General features: G+C 37.5%; 1 protein-coding gene across 1 annotated transcript in view; it reads right to left on the reverse strand.

The window, feature by feature from the left end:
* Positions 1-14,813, reverse strand: part of ARHGAP42 (Rho GTPase activating protein 42) — a 428,597-nt gene that overhangs the window by 35,295 nt on the left and 378,489 nt on the right. Inside the window, exons 17-18 of the mRNA XM_036743492.1 lie at positions 12,317-12,422; positions 3,529-3,688 (exon numbers count right to left, since the gene is read on the reverse strand). Coding sequence (XP_036599387.1) covers positions 3,529-3,688; positions 12,317-12,422 — 266 coding nt within the window. The remainder of the gene's footprint in view (positions 1-3,528; positions 3,689-12,316; positions 12,423-14,813) is intronic.

The raw sequence follows: 14,813 nt of genomic DNA on the forward strand, positions 1-14,813 counted from the left end.
GCAGGCCAAAGGTTATTACTCTCATATTGCAAACAGGGAAACCTGGGCTCAAAGGGTTATGTGATTCACTTAAGGTCACAGAGCTAGTAAGTGACCCAGCTGAGATCTGATACAAGGTCCTCAGACTTTCGAGTCGAGAAACACAGAACCTCAGAGGTCATCCAGTCCTTCTTAAAAAGAACTGATTGTGACCAGACTCCAGCTGTTATACTCCAAACATGGGCTCTTGGGACACATGGGTAAAACATTCTTTTTTTTTTTTTGTCCATTGAATAAAATCTTAGAAGGACACTTTAGCTAGTCTTCCGTTAGGAGTAGTAGGCACATACCCAAGGAGATTAATAAAAGGGAAGAGAAATGAATACAGCACAATAATGACTCAGAACAAAATGGCCTAATCTTATCCAGGAACCATTAACTATCATTGATTCATGAAGGACAACTTTGCCCAGGATGGAGAATAATTACATTTCCTATTTCTACCATTATCCTTGCATCACATTCTTTAACAAAACAAAACAAACAAAAAAAACCAAACCACATTTCTCTGGGAATTTAATAGATACCTTAAAGATGCATGGATTGTTTTTGTTTCTTTAAAGCAAGAGTAACATGATAATAAAGAGTCTCAACTCAGAGAGAAGGAAGCTGTAGGGGAATGCTGAAAAATCAAAAAGCAGGCTCTCCTCCCCCAAGAATAGAAACTGCAATACAAATGGTAAAATACCAATCAGAAAACCTTGGAACATAAATGAAACAGAGGAAAAGGAAACTGATTTGTGAGCATTCCTGAGGAAATGATTAATCCCAATAAAAGGAAGATGGAATCCTCATAAAGAAATGATTAGCACAAAACTTGAGCCACTTCTTCAAACCTCATAGAGATGATCTCACAACAAACAACTCAATAAAGACAAGCCTCCTCTCTCAAGTAACCCCTGTTACCAACTCACGGGCCTCTCTCCCCATTGGTGAAAACAGTCACCTTATTTATTTAACTAATATGCAGAGTACATCACGTGAAATGCCGGGCTGGATGAATCAAAAGCCAGAATTAATGTTGCCAGGAGAAATATCAACAATCTCAGATATACAGACAACACCACTCTGATGGAAGAAAGTAATGAATTAAGAAGCCTCCCAGTGAGGGTGAAAGAGGAGGGCATAAAAACCAAGGTCTTGACAACTGGTCCTGTCACTTCCAGGCAAAAAGAGGGAAAGGAAATTGAAGCAGTGTCAGATTTCATTTTTTTGGGCTCAAAGATCACTGCAGATGGTGACTACAGTCATGAAATTAAAAGATACTTGCTCTGTGAAAGGAAAGCTATGGCAAATCTGGACAACATGGTTATTTGTTCTCAGTAGTCCAAAATGATATCACTATGTTGGAGTCAAGGTACCGTGTGTCTGACTGGGGCTGATCAGACCAACATGAGCTCAGAAGGCTCTACCACAGATTGGGCACAGATAATCTACATGAACATTAGAGTACAGAGGTCTCTACATTTGCATATCTCATGTTTCTTTTGAGCTACTGCAATTCTGCTTTGCTTATAGAGCACAGTGCCTTCTTTGATGCAGGTATGCCATGTTGGGCAGTCCTTTGCCATCTCCCATGTCACCCAATCAATTCCAAAGTTCTTCATAGAGACCTTGAGAGTGTCCTTGTATCTCTTCTTTTGCTCACCATGTCAGCACCTGCCTTGTGTCTGTTCTTCATAAAACAGTCTTTTAGGCAAACATATATTTGGCATTGGAACAACATGGCCAGTCCATCAGACTTGCATTCTCTGCAGTAGTGTTTGAATGCTTCACAGTTTAGCTCAAGAAAAGACATCAGTGTCTGGTATCTTATCTCACCAGGTGATCTTCAGAATATATTGCCAATGTCTAAGACAATTCAAAAGGGAGTCATTCATTTTCCTGGCATGGTACTTGTATACTGTCCAGGTTTCACAGGCATACAACAATGAAGTCAGCACAATGGCCTTATAGACCTTCAGTCTGGTAGGCAGCCTAATACTTCTTTCTAACACCTTCCTTCAAAGCCCCTGAAATAAAGAGCTAGTTCTGCGTAAAGGGAAGCATGCCAGAATGTTGTTTCCACCAACATGCTAAAAAGCAAGAAATATCAACCTTGCCAATGAAGGTCCATATGGTCAAAGCTATGGTTTTTCCAGTAGCCATGTATGGCTGTGGGAACTGGACTATAAGGAAAGCTGAGTGCCACAAAATCAATGCTCTCAAATTGTGGTATTGGAGAAGACTTCCGAGAATCCCTTGGACAACAAGAAGGTCAAATCAATCAATACTTAAAGAAATTAATTCAGGCTGTTCACTGGAAGGCCAAAAACTGAAGATGAAGCTTAAATGCTCTGGCTACATGATGATAAGATGGGACTCAGTGGAAAAGATCCTGATGGGGAAGACTAAAGGCAAAACGAAAAGGAGATAGAGGAGGATGGGATGGATAGATGGTGTCATGGAAGCAATGAACATGTGCCTGGACAGACGCTGGGAGATACTGGAGGACAGAAAGGCCAGGAGTACTATCATTCATGGGGACACGAGGAGCTGGACACAACAGAAAGTCCTGCCCTTTCTGAAGGGCAGGGCAGGGCTGGCTAGAGGAGAGAGAGCTTGCTCTCCTAGAGAAAGTCCCTTTTCAGTCCCCCTTCAGGACTCCTCAGGGCCAGTCTCCTTAGGGACTGTTGAGACTCTTGGGCACCAGTCTTCTTCAGGACCCTTCAAGCATCAAGTTGCTTCAGGCAGTTTTGGTTTCCAGCTTCAAAGGAGAAGATGGATGTTGTCACCCCCATTTCAGGTTTCTGAAGAAAAAGACTCTGGAAAGACATGAGAGGAACTGGCAGTCTCTATAATGTCCCTACACCAGCTGATTACACTAGAGACTTCAGGTAGTTTTAGAATCCTCTCTCTCTTGGTTGAGCTGACCTCACTTCCAATAAGAGGGCCCCTTTACTTTGTATTGTCTAGTACACATTCTCCTATGCATACCTTCTCTGTTTTCTGTTTTGTCATGACTTGGATTGATGGATTTCTTTGCTAATTGATATGTGTAGTCGCGGTGAAACTGGTATCAGCTGAGGAAGGGGAAAAGCCTTGGATATAGAGCATAGGGTGCCCCTGCCCATAAAATGAAAAAGCAATCAAATGACAGCATATTCCCTAGATAATTGATATTTAAGGGGGCAAATACATATGCTTGTAGTCTGGCACCCTCTCTCTCTAAGGAGAGCAGAGTTTTGGTCCTCTGGTCCCAACCTCCTGTTTCATCCTCATAGGAAAAAGGTAGGTACCTTGTTCTCCTACATGTGTGTTCCCTATTAGAATACAAGATTCTTGAGGACAGGGACTGTCTTTGCTTTTTTATTCAAATTCCCGCATTTAGCACAGTGCTTAGCACATAGTATGGACTTAGGAAATAGTTTTATTTTCATTCATTCAATTTTTTCATTCATTTACTCCCTCAATCTTGAAGGCACTTTTTAGGCAAATACTTGACCATACCTTCTCATAGTGCTCAATCAGAATCTCAACCACAATGTTCTGGAATTTGATGTTCATCATAGCAGCTACGGTTTCTTCCTGTGCCCGCATCAGAGTCGGGCCAAAGATGACCCCAAGGTTGGAGACAGTCATGAGATTCTGCTGGCTATGCAGTGATACTCTATAAATAAAACAAACATTCAAAATGAATAATTAGAAAAATATATTAATCCAATTTTTAAGAACCTAACTGCTAAAAGGCAATGAATTTGTAATGATCTGTACATTCACATTTTGGATTGCAGGCCGTTTTTTCCCACTGTACTTAGCATTCCTCTAGGCTGCTCCATCACCACCCTTACCCTAAGCTCCTCCAGCCATCGCTATTTTTTGCCACTGATTGCTGTGGGGTCAAGAACTGAAAAGTAGCGTTTTTTTAAATCAAAGTTTTGAAACCAGAGGGATTTTTGAAATCTTCTCACCTCATTTTTAAAATATTTTTTGTTTTTACATTTCTGAGATTCCCCCTGTATCCTTCTCCCCCTGCCAGAGAGCCATATCTTATAAAAAACAAATTATTTAAAAGGTAAAAAAAGGAGGAAGAGAAAAAAATTCAGTAAAATCTATGAATACATTGAATAATCAAACATTATATACAATGTCCCACGTGTAGATTTCTTCCTCCCCTCTCTACAAAGGAGCAGGGGGAGGTGACTTCTTAGATCTTTCAGGACCCAATTTTTTTTTAAAAATATGATTAAGACAATAAAGTATGTTGGGAAAGGAAGAAGACCCACCACCTTGGGGTATCCCCTAAAGCCAAGGACACATAATAGTGGATTAGTAGCTGTTTTGAATTTTCTATGCTGTTTGTCCTTTCTAATTGCACGGCTAATCAAAAAGAGACAATAAGGGACCTTATTCTCCCCAGTACCTAGGTGATGACCATTTATGGATGCTCAGTGACTCCTTCAGGCAACCTGGGTATAGTACAGCTTTAGAGAAATATTCCTGGCCTGGAAGCCCTGTTTCTATGCATATGCTTTAATGACACCTTCCTGAGGAGACTGGAATCCTAAATGGTATCATTTCAACCTGAACAGGAATAAAGCATGAATGGACCAGCAGTTATTCAGCCTAATTCCACATTTTGAAATGATCTGAAAACATCTAAAAGTTTTCAAGCACAATTATATCACTAATAAGCATTCTTAGGATGTGGTTGAGTCATTTTTCAATTGTGTCCCACTCTGTGACCCCATTTGGGGTTTTCCTGGCAAAAATACTGGAGTGGTTTGCCATTTTCTTCTCCAGCTCATTTTAGAGATGAGGAGCTAAGGCAAACAGGGTTAAGTGACTTGTCCAGGGTCACACAGCTAATAAGTATCTGAGACTGGATTTGAAGTCAGGAAAATGAATCTCCCTGACTTCAGGCCCAGCACCCTATCCACAGCACTACCCAGCTTCTCAAAGCATTCTTATAGTTTATAATTAATAATCATGATAATAATAAGGGTTAACATTTACACAGAACTTCTAGGGATTCACCAAACCCTTTACACATTGTCTCACAAAGATGCCTCACAGCTCTCCTGTGAGGTAAGGATGAAAACCATGACTATTTCACTTATCAAAGAAAGACACAGGACCTCTAAGGGGCTTGCCCAATGACACATGGCTAATAGTTGTCAGAGATGGGGTGTGAAGTCAGGTCTCCCATGACTCTAGGATTACAGACTCTGGATATAAATCCAGAAGAAGCCTTAGAGGCCATCAAAGTGCAGGATTTTGCATTTGATGAGGAAAGCAAATTCCCAGGACACACAGTTAAGGTAAGAGGAAGAAAAAGGATTTAGATGTAGGTCATCTGACTCCAAATGCAGCCTCTTCACATCTAGCACTCCTTATGCTACATCAATGATTTCATCCATAATCAGGATATATGTTTGGCTTAGAGTGTAATGGTGTACATTTACCAATAATGGAATTCTTTTCCATTTCAACTTGATTATCCACAAACAGATTCACTTTCTGGATTAAACACTGTCTTCCTCCTGTTGCGCAGATGAGTCCCATAATACTTGTCAACAGAAGGACTCAAAATGGATTCTAGGAAAGAAAAGAATGAGGACAGAGAAGGAAGAAGATGAGAGAGAATGAGAAGAGAAGTGAGGAATATATATGTATATAATATATGTGTGTGTATGTGTGTGTATATATATATATATATATATACACACATATACATATATAAGCAATTAATTTAAATACAATGTATTTATATACATAATAATATAATGAATTGCATGCATGGATGCATGGATGTGTGTGCATGTGTAAAAGGAGAAAAGGAGGAGAACAAGGAGAGGAAGAAAAAAAATTTTTGGAAGAGGAAGGTCATGTGTTTTCATGGACGTAAGGAGTTCCCCAATGAGGAAATTCCCTCTAGCAAGGAGGCTAAAAAATTGCTTTGGAACTTCTAGACAATTGACTGGGGGCACCTGCCTAGGCTCGTAAGTGTATGTATCTATATTCTTAAAACAAATATGCTTGAGACCATGTATTCTTTTAATTAATATGATCATCTCTGTTATTCCTTTGTAGAGACTAAAAAGGAAGAATGTTCACAGGCGGCACCTATAATTCTGATCTTTACAATCCTAATCTAATAATGTTCCTTCTAGAAAACCACACTGAAATCGTTTTAAAGTCTTATTCCCTTATTATGACACAGTTAACTAATATAATGGAATACAGTATTCTAATTTCAGTTGGTGGCCCTCTGTCAAGGACAACAGAAATTACTGACTCCTTTGGGCAGAATAGGAAAGAGAAAATTTTTCCTGTACTCTTTCCTGTCTCCTACTGCTTTACATCCACAACTCGAGATGAATTGGATTTACCATGTTTCAAGTATAAATACTTAGGTGCTGAGTACCCTTCAGTTCTCTTGGACTTCCAAGCTAAACATTTTTAATTATTTCCTTAGTGAAGATCTCTATAAAGGACCATTTTTAAAAATAATACCCTTGCAATGAAATTAAACTGGCAATAGTTTGAGATATTTTTGCTGAAATCATAGCACTTCATAGTGAAACAAAGAGGTTAATGTTAATCTCACTGAGAATGAGTACAAATTTGAAAATCTGCTCTAAATTCAGTCTCTTCTAAAAAAGAAAGTTGATAATGCAACTATGTACAAGAGGGAACATTTTGTTAACCAATTTTCTCCCCATAGAATTAGCCTCTACCTAAGGTTATTGAATAGATACAGACACAGGTAATCATGCACTTTAGCTCACTGTGCACCTCATTCAGTCAGTAAGGTAGGGAGACAGACACATGATTACTTCCTTTTGGAAATGTCTAAACTCGTTGGGTGAAAAGAAGAAATTTATATTAGGATGAACCAATCAGCAATCAGGGCTTTGATATGATCAGTTATGAATTTATTCGGAATTTATTTAAAGGCTATTTTTACAGGAAAAAAAAGCAAACAGCAGCAAGTGCAAAGGGATTTTATTTTCCCCAAGTATAGTTAGAACCAACAGATGTTTGTTTTATGCCATATTCTCTAGTAACTGGAATTCAAAATCTACAAACATTTGGAGTTTCTACATATCATATTCAGCAATAACCCTATTATTTCATATTTTTTTATATTTACAGGTAAAATAAATTTTAGAGCAGGAATTTTAAAAAGGAACTAATGTAATTTGTTGAAAAAGATTAAATTAATGAAAATATTTATTTAAAATATTTTTGAAACAAAGGGTTCTAGAGCCACAAGGAAAGCTAGTAGTTATGTAATCAAAAGATCACAGATCTAGAGTTCGGATTTCAGGAGTCATCTAGTCCAACTGTCTCACTATTCAGATGAGGAAACTGAGGTACATAGATGTTAACTGACTTGCCAAGAAAAACACAAGTGAAGTAGCTGTCAATAAATAATAGCAGAGCTAATCCTAAACTGATTTGCTTTTTCTACTACAACAAATGGAAGGGTCTTTTAAATTTTTATTCCTTTAAACCCATAAAACCACCAAGAAGGAGTGGACCAAGCAATCTTCACAAAAGCAGTAACTATACTTATTTAGCTTTTAACACCAATAAACCCAGCATAGCACATAACTTCACACAGTTAATAAATGATAAATTAATAGATAAATGGTGTGTAACGAATAAATGTCAAAATTAGGACACTGGTGACAAAGACGTAGATAATGCATTATTTCCAGAGAGGCAGGGCAGTTTGAAAAATAGGTATTTTGTTTTTTCCAAAAACATTGTCAAGGTCTGTTAACCAACCTTTTTTTCTGAGAGTCACAGCATTTGAGGGTCCAGCCTCTGCTTGAAGATCATCAAGAAGAGGGAATCTATCATCCCTCTGGGCAGTCTATTCTACTTGAGGACAGCTCTAATTATCGGGAAGTTTTTCCTGACATCAAGCCTAATTTTTTTTCTTTTTCTAACCTTCGCCCACCATCCTCTGGGGCCAAATGGGACACATCTAGTCCCTTTTCTTTTTGACAGTGCTTCAAATACTTGAAGAGAGATATGATGTATCCCTTGAGTCTTCCCTTCTCCAGGCTAAGCCAGCTTAGTTCCTTTACCATTCTAGTTGTCTTCCTCTGGCTATTCTCTAGCTTATCAATGCCCAGAAACAAATACAATACTTCAGATGAAGTCAGACAAGAGCAGAGTAGAGTGAGACCCTGACCTCACCATTCCTGGAAGTTATGACCTTCTTAATTCATCCCAAGATCACATTAGCTTTTATGACAGCTCCCTAACACTGCTAAGGGCAGTTGGGTGGCACAATAGATAGAGCACTAGGACCAGAGTCAATAAAACTCATCTTCCTTAGTTCAAATCTGGCCTCAGACACTTAATAGCTGAGTGACCCTGGGCAAGCCATTTAACCCTATTTGCCTGTCTTCTCATCTATAAAATGACCTGGAGAAGGAATAGCAAACCACTTCAGTATCTTTACCAAGAAAACCCAAAATGGGCACACTGAGAGTCAGGTACAACTGAAATGACTCAACAACAACGACTGTTAAATGAGCCCACTAAAACACTCATTCCTTTTCCAGAATAACTGCTTTCTACTCATGCCTCCTCCATTTTATACTTGTGATATTGATTTTTTGTACTTAAGCGCAAGACTTTACATTTGTCCTTACTGAACTTCATCTTGTTAGATTCAATCCTCTAGCCTGTCAAGATCCTTATTTATTTAGCTATGCCTCCCAGCTTTGAGTTATCTGTATACTTAATGAATATAACATTTATGCCTTTATCTAAGACATCGATAAAAATGTGAAAAAACACAGGGCGAAGCCCAGGGGTACTCCAGTGGAGACCTTCAGTTAATGTGCCATTGGCACCATTAACAATTACCTTTGAGTCAGGCTATCTAATCAGTTCTGAATACACCTGATTATATTACTGCCTAATCCATAATGCCTCATTTTTCGAATGAACAGAATGAGATATTTTATCTAAAGCTTTACTAAAATCAAGATAAACTATATCCATAGAATTCCCCTCATCTAGCGGTTTAGTAATCCTATCAAAAAATGGAAATGAGCTTGGTTCCTATTTTCTTTCTTTGTCTGCCTCCAGCTCCCCCCACTTTACACACACACACACACACACACTCTCTCTCTCTCTCTTTCTCTCTCTCTCTCTCTCTCACACACACACACACACACACACACACACACATATGTGTATACATATATCTATAGGTTTGGAGAAGGGTAAATATTATCTTAATTTTCTATATTAAAATATCTATACATAAGTGGAAAAACATTTGCCCATCTCTAATACTGGACTTTTTGCATAATCTTTCAAATATAGTAGCTCTGTAATCTTGTCTGTCAGCTCTTTCAGGTCCCAAGAATGAAGGAAGGAAATACACATTTATTAAGTACCTACTATGTGGCAGGCACTGTGCTAAGGACTTTACAAATATTATCTCATTTCAACTGACAACAAACCTGTGATTTAGGCACTATTATTTTTGCAGTTGAATAAACTGGAAAGAGAATTTTAAGTGATTTGCCCAAGGTCACAAAACTAGTAAATATCTGAGGCTTGATTTAAAGTCTTTTAAGTTTTCCTGAAGCTAGACCTAGCACTCCATTCACTGCTCCACCTAACTGACTCTAGGAGGAAGTTACATTTAATCCAGGAGACTTGAAATCAAAAGTGGCTAAGCTCTCCTTTACTATTTCCTATCTTCTCTTGACTATAGAATACCTGTTGATTTTGATTCTCTCATTTCCAATTTAAAACTATTTCTTCAGTTTTCTTGATCCAAAGCAGGACTTTATATGACAATGGGAAGTACTTTTTTTTTTAATAACAAAAATTGATGCCTACTTTATGGATCTACCACTATTCAGATCCAACAACTTTTCTTCAAGGTATTATGGTAATTAGGGTAGGACTTTTTTTGCTGCTGTTCTCTTTCAGAATGCTAAGGCCATCAAGTACCTTTAATGAGTCTTGCCTTTGTTTGAATGGGGCACGTAAAGTAGAACCCTTTTGTCTTTTGTTTTGGAGTGCTTCTCTGCACTGAGGTAATCAAGTACCTTTGATGAGTCTTGCCTTTCAAATGTAATGGCAAGCAAAATAGAACTTTTTGCTATTTTTTGTTTAAGTGCTTCTCAGCACTGAGGTAATCAAGTGCCCCAGGGTGCTCATAAATGTATATAAGGTCTGAGGTTGGTGTTTTGTTTGGGGGGCACACTCATTGAAGAAGTATTGGTGAGGAGACTATGGGTAGCTGTTGAAGCAGGACCCCCACCCCCAGCTTTGAAAACCCAGATGTTGGTGCTTCTCTCAGGTAACTATGTATGTATTGTGATTTTGTAAGACAGATAAAAGCCTGTCTGTTGATCTGTTTGTAATTTCTGTTTGTGTTTGTTCTGAAGTTCAGGGTGCTGCCTTTTTTCCCAGAACTAAGTGAATGGTATATGTATGTTTAATTAAAGTAAGACTGTTAACCCCTTAAAGTTGATTTCCTTAGAAAAGCAGATGAAAGTACCTGTGCTAGCAGGCCTCCTGTGTGCTCTTGTTGTTGGTCTTTCACCTCCACAGAAGCTGCTGGTAACACTGTTGTTACACAAGGCTCAACGCATGACCACTTCCTATGTGAAACCTTCCTGGATCTCCTCAGTTGCTACCTCACTCTCCCCTCAAACGACTTGATATTATACTTATTTGTGTATATACTGACTCTCTCACCAGCCCTTAGAAGAGAAGTTATAAATCTTTTTTTTTTTTTTTTTGGTAAAATGGACCTGCTAAGCAGTCTGGTGAAATTCCATGGACCTCTCTTCAGAATATTTAAAGCATAAAATAAAATGCAGAAGATTATAAAGGAAAGCAATTATACTCAAATACAGTTAGCAACCATTTTTTTTAAATGCCTACAACCCCAAGTTAGGAGCACCTGTCCTAGGTAAAATGTAAGATCCTTGCTGTATATTCCCAGCTCCTATTCAGAAACCTTGTATATTGCAGGCATAGCAGCTGACATCTACTGTTCCTGCTTTAAGGAAAGTATTTCTGGGCATTCACATTGCGGTGGGCAGAGGGCACAAATTAAGCCAAGCCTGTGTTTTAAAATAATTATTTTGTGTGCGTGTGTGTGTATTTATAGTCATTTCCACATAAAGGCCCAGAAGATAGAGTACTGGAGTCAAGAAGACCTAAATTCAAATCCAGCCTCAGACTCTTACTTAGGTGTATGATTCTGGGTGAGTGACCTAACCAGTGTGCTTCAGTCCTTATCTGTACAGTGGGGATAATAATAGCAACTACCTCCTAGGTTACTGTGAGTATAAAATAAGATAATAGTTGTAATACACTTTGCAAATCTTAAAATACTGTATACAGGCTTGCTATTACTATATGTCAATAACATTATGTTTATGACTATTATTATGAGACAATACAACTATCTCATTTTTAACAAGATAGAAAGATGAGCTTTAAGTTATTCTTCCAGTAAAGGAGATGAAATGAAAATTTCCAAGAAGCCACTTGCCAGTGATCGATCCCTTCTGTGATAAATGGAATACATTTGTGAGATGGCTGCCCAAGGTTAGGAGGTGAGTCTGTGGCCACAAAACAGAAAAACAACTGATCCATCTGGGCAAAATAGCAGTTGTAAGTACAAGCACACATGGGATGACTTTCATGAGTCAGCTGTTTCTTGTTTATAAATATAACATCCAACTTCTTCCACCTAAGCCAAGCTTTCATTTCATTCTGATCTGATTTCAAAGCAGTATAAGTGTCTAAATATTTTCCCTTCATGTGACTCTCCTCAATGAATTATGACTATATGCAATAAGAACCAATTAGGAGGTAGCATCATATGGTGCAAAGAATGCCAGCTCTGGAGCCAGGGATTTCAAATCCAAGCTCTGCCATTCACTAGTTCTGTGACACTGAGCAAATCACAAACCCACAGGGCTCCATTTTCTCACCTGTAAAATGAGTACAATACAAGTATGGATGATATCAAAGGTCCTTTCAGACTCAAACTTTATCAAACTATGATCCCTGCAAAAGCCATACTCAAACTAACATTAAAAAGAGGCAAGATTTTCCATGCTACTTACCATGCTGGTAACTCTTCAATCTCACCTTACTGATGAAACTGGGCCCCTAACTACAAGTACAGACATCACCGCAATCTAGTTTAACATTCCTAAACTGCATACTATCTATTACGCAGAAATTGCAATGATATAGAAAACAGGAAAAATTTGGTGAGAGGAATTACTTGACTAAATGTCTTATTAAGATGTCCAACATCTCTCTGTTTTTTTCTGGTAATTTGTGCACCAAGGCATGGACTGCTTCCACTCTGTAGTTCTGGTCATCAGATTCTGTAATAAAAGAGAGTTGATAACAATCTAAGTCATAAATACACAGAAATGTATGTTACTCCTTAAATAAGAAGGCACTCATTAACATGTCACAACCTCAATCGCAAAGCTAAATACTTACAATATTTATGTAAATGTGTAAGAATTCAGCCTGGGAAATCAACATCCATCCTCCTTTAACTTTAACTCTTACGGGCATTTAAATTCAGAATTTTTTGTTATCTTAGCATTGTAGTATACAATGTTTTGTATATACTACATACGTAGTTGTATGTACTACATACATTCTAATATATATTAAACTGTACTATATAAAGGCACATTTGTTTGCTAATAAGTTTCAAACACTAGCCTTCTTCATTTAGTACTGGTAGCAAGTAGGTGGCACACAAAACTATTATAGTTTACTTACTTTGATGGATCTGTGACTCCATCAGTAAGGGTGCTCCTTCCACCAATGCATATCCTAACCTCTCTAATTTCTTATCTTAGGTAATTTTTTTCCATGTTTTTCTTTAAATCTTTCATAAAGAATCCATCAAGAGGATCCACAATTCAGTCCTTCGATTAGTTCTTTTAGTATCTTAATTGTTTTTAATCTGTTGTCACTCATTTTTACTATATTGTCAGCTCATTTCTTTCTGGTCATGGGTATCTTTAATAAACAGTTCAGTAATATTCTCTTTTCCTATTTTTCCATCATGTTTTCTGAAATATAATATTTCTCCTAAGTACTCTTATAGGTACCATCCTACAAGGGCTAGTATGTCATTCTACTGTTATTTTTTTCTTTTACATTGTTTCTGTTATTTGTTCTTTGACTCACTCATTATTTAGGATGTTATCGCTTTGCCTCATTTAGGTTGGTATCTTTTGTTTATTCCTTTATTCATTACTATTTATAGTGTTATGGTATAAAAAACATTTTTAATGTTTCTGCCTTTTAACATGCATTTTGTAGTTCTTTTATGTCCTATCAGATGATCAAGTTTTGTAAAGGTATTATAAAATGCTGAGAAGTCCATCAGTTCTTCAATATTTCCATTTTTTAAAAGATGATTTGCGAATCATCCTAAGTCCATTAAATTTAGTTATTCTAACAATCTGTTTGGCTCTATGCTTTTCTTCTTTTTTAAATCTTTCATGTTAGTTTTGTCCAGTTCTAAAAGAGAGATATTAAAGTCTTCTACAATTCTGGTACTCTATGTCTTTCTTTTGAATTTCAATTAGCTTTCCTTTTAAGAACATTTATGTGAAGCTATTTGTTGCATATTACACATAATGTAGTTTATATTTATCTTTTTGTTATTGTCAATTTTTATTGTTGCTTTATCTGCAACACACAATTATAACTCTTTGTTTGGGGATCCCCTGTAGCAAAGAAAATTTTGTTCATCTATACATGTCTTTGTATTTCTACTCTTTAAGGGTCTTCATGTTTGAAATGTTTCTTTTTTAAAGACCAAGTTCTTGGGGTTTGTTTTGCTATCTAGTCTGCTGTGACGTAAGAACAAAAGGCTTAAGGTTTAAACTTCATGAGGAACTGAATAAGATGTCACCTGCGTGCGTGCGCACGTGCGTGTATGTGTGTGTGTGTGTGTGCACGTGCTGTGCAGTTTCTGTGAATTATTACTTCCTGCCAAAAATTCTTTGACTGTTTCCCCATATTCAGATGTACAGCATATGATAGGGTGTTAGTATAACAAACACGATGAATCTTAAGAGTCTGATGTGTCATATCACACCTTAAAAATATGGTATATTCTAAGCCAGAGAAAATGAGACTAGAATATAATTTAGGCAGTGAGAACACAAGTAATTTTTAGTAAATTGTCTAAAATCATCATGAAACTGATTTTTTGTAGATTTCTTTGGTTCTTTATTTTCCATAGTGTTCAAATATATAATTTTAACTTTGCATGATTCGTGTAAAATGTTATACAGTGAAGCCCTCAGAGGCTGGCTATTAAGGTATGTAGAGCTAAATGTTCCTCACCTCAATGTTTGCCCCTTCACTAAATAGCCCAAATTTGCTGTACCATTTTAGCTGGTGTTTCCTCTGTCTTTTCCCTTTGTGATGAATGAAAAGTTCAGGGGACTTAGTTTCTAGATAATTAATAATTTTATTAATTATGGCTAGCAAACAATTAATAAAAGGATGGTCAGTTGGCTTTCTCTGGGAAACCAACCAATGAATCATGTATAACCAGAATGGCCTTTGTTTTCTTTGAATGACTCAGCTTACCTCATTGAGCCTCTGGACACTGTGGCTTGCTCTTCCGGGGCAGGAAGCCCAAAGAGCATGCCAGGAAGCAGACAACTTCCTGTGTGATGAGTCATGGGGCTGGCTGAGGGGAGGTGTTAGCTCCAGAACCTGGTCTACGCTAGGGG

The sequence above is a fragment of the Trichosurus vulpecula genome, chromosome 2 (genome assembly GCF_011100635.1).
Source record: "Trichosurus vulpecula isolate mTriVul1 chromosome 2, mTriVul1.pri, whole genome shotgun sequence".
Lineage (NCBI taxonomy): Eukaryota > Metazoa > Chordata > Mammalia > Diprotodontia > Phalangeridae > Trichosurus > Trichosurus vulpecula.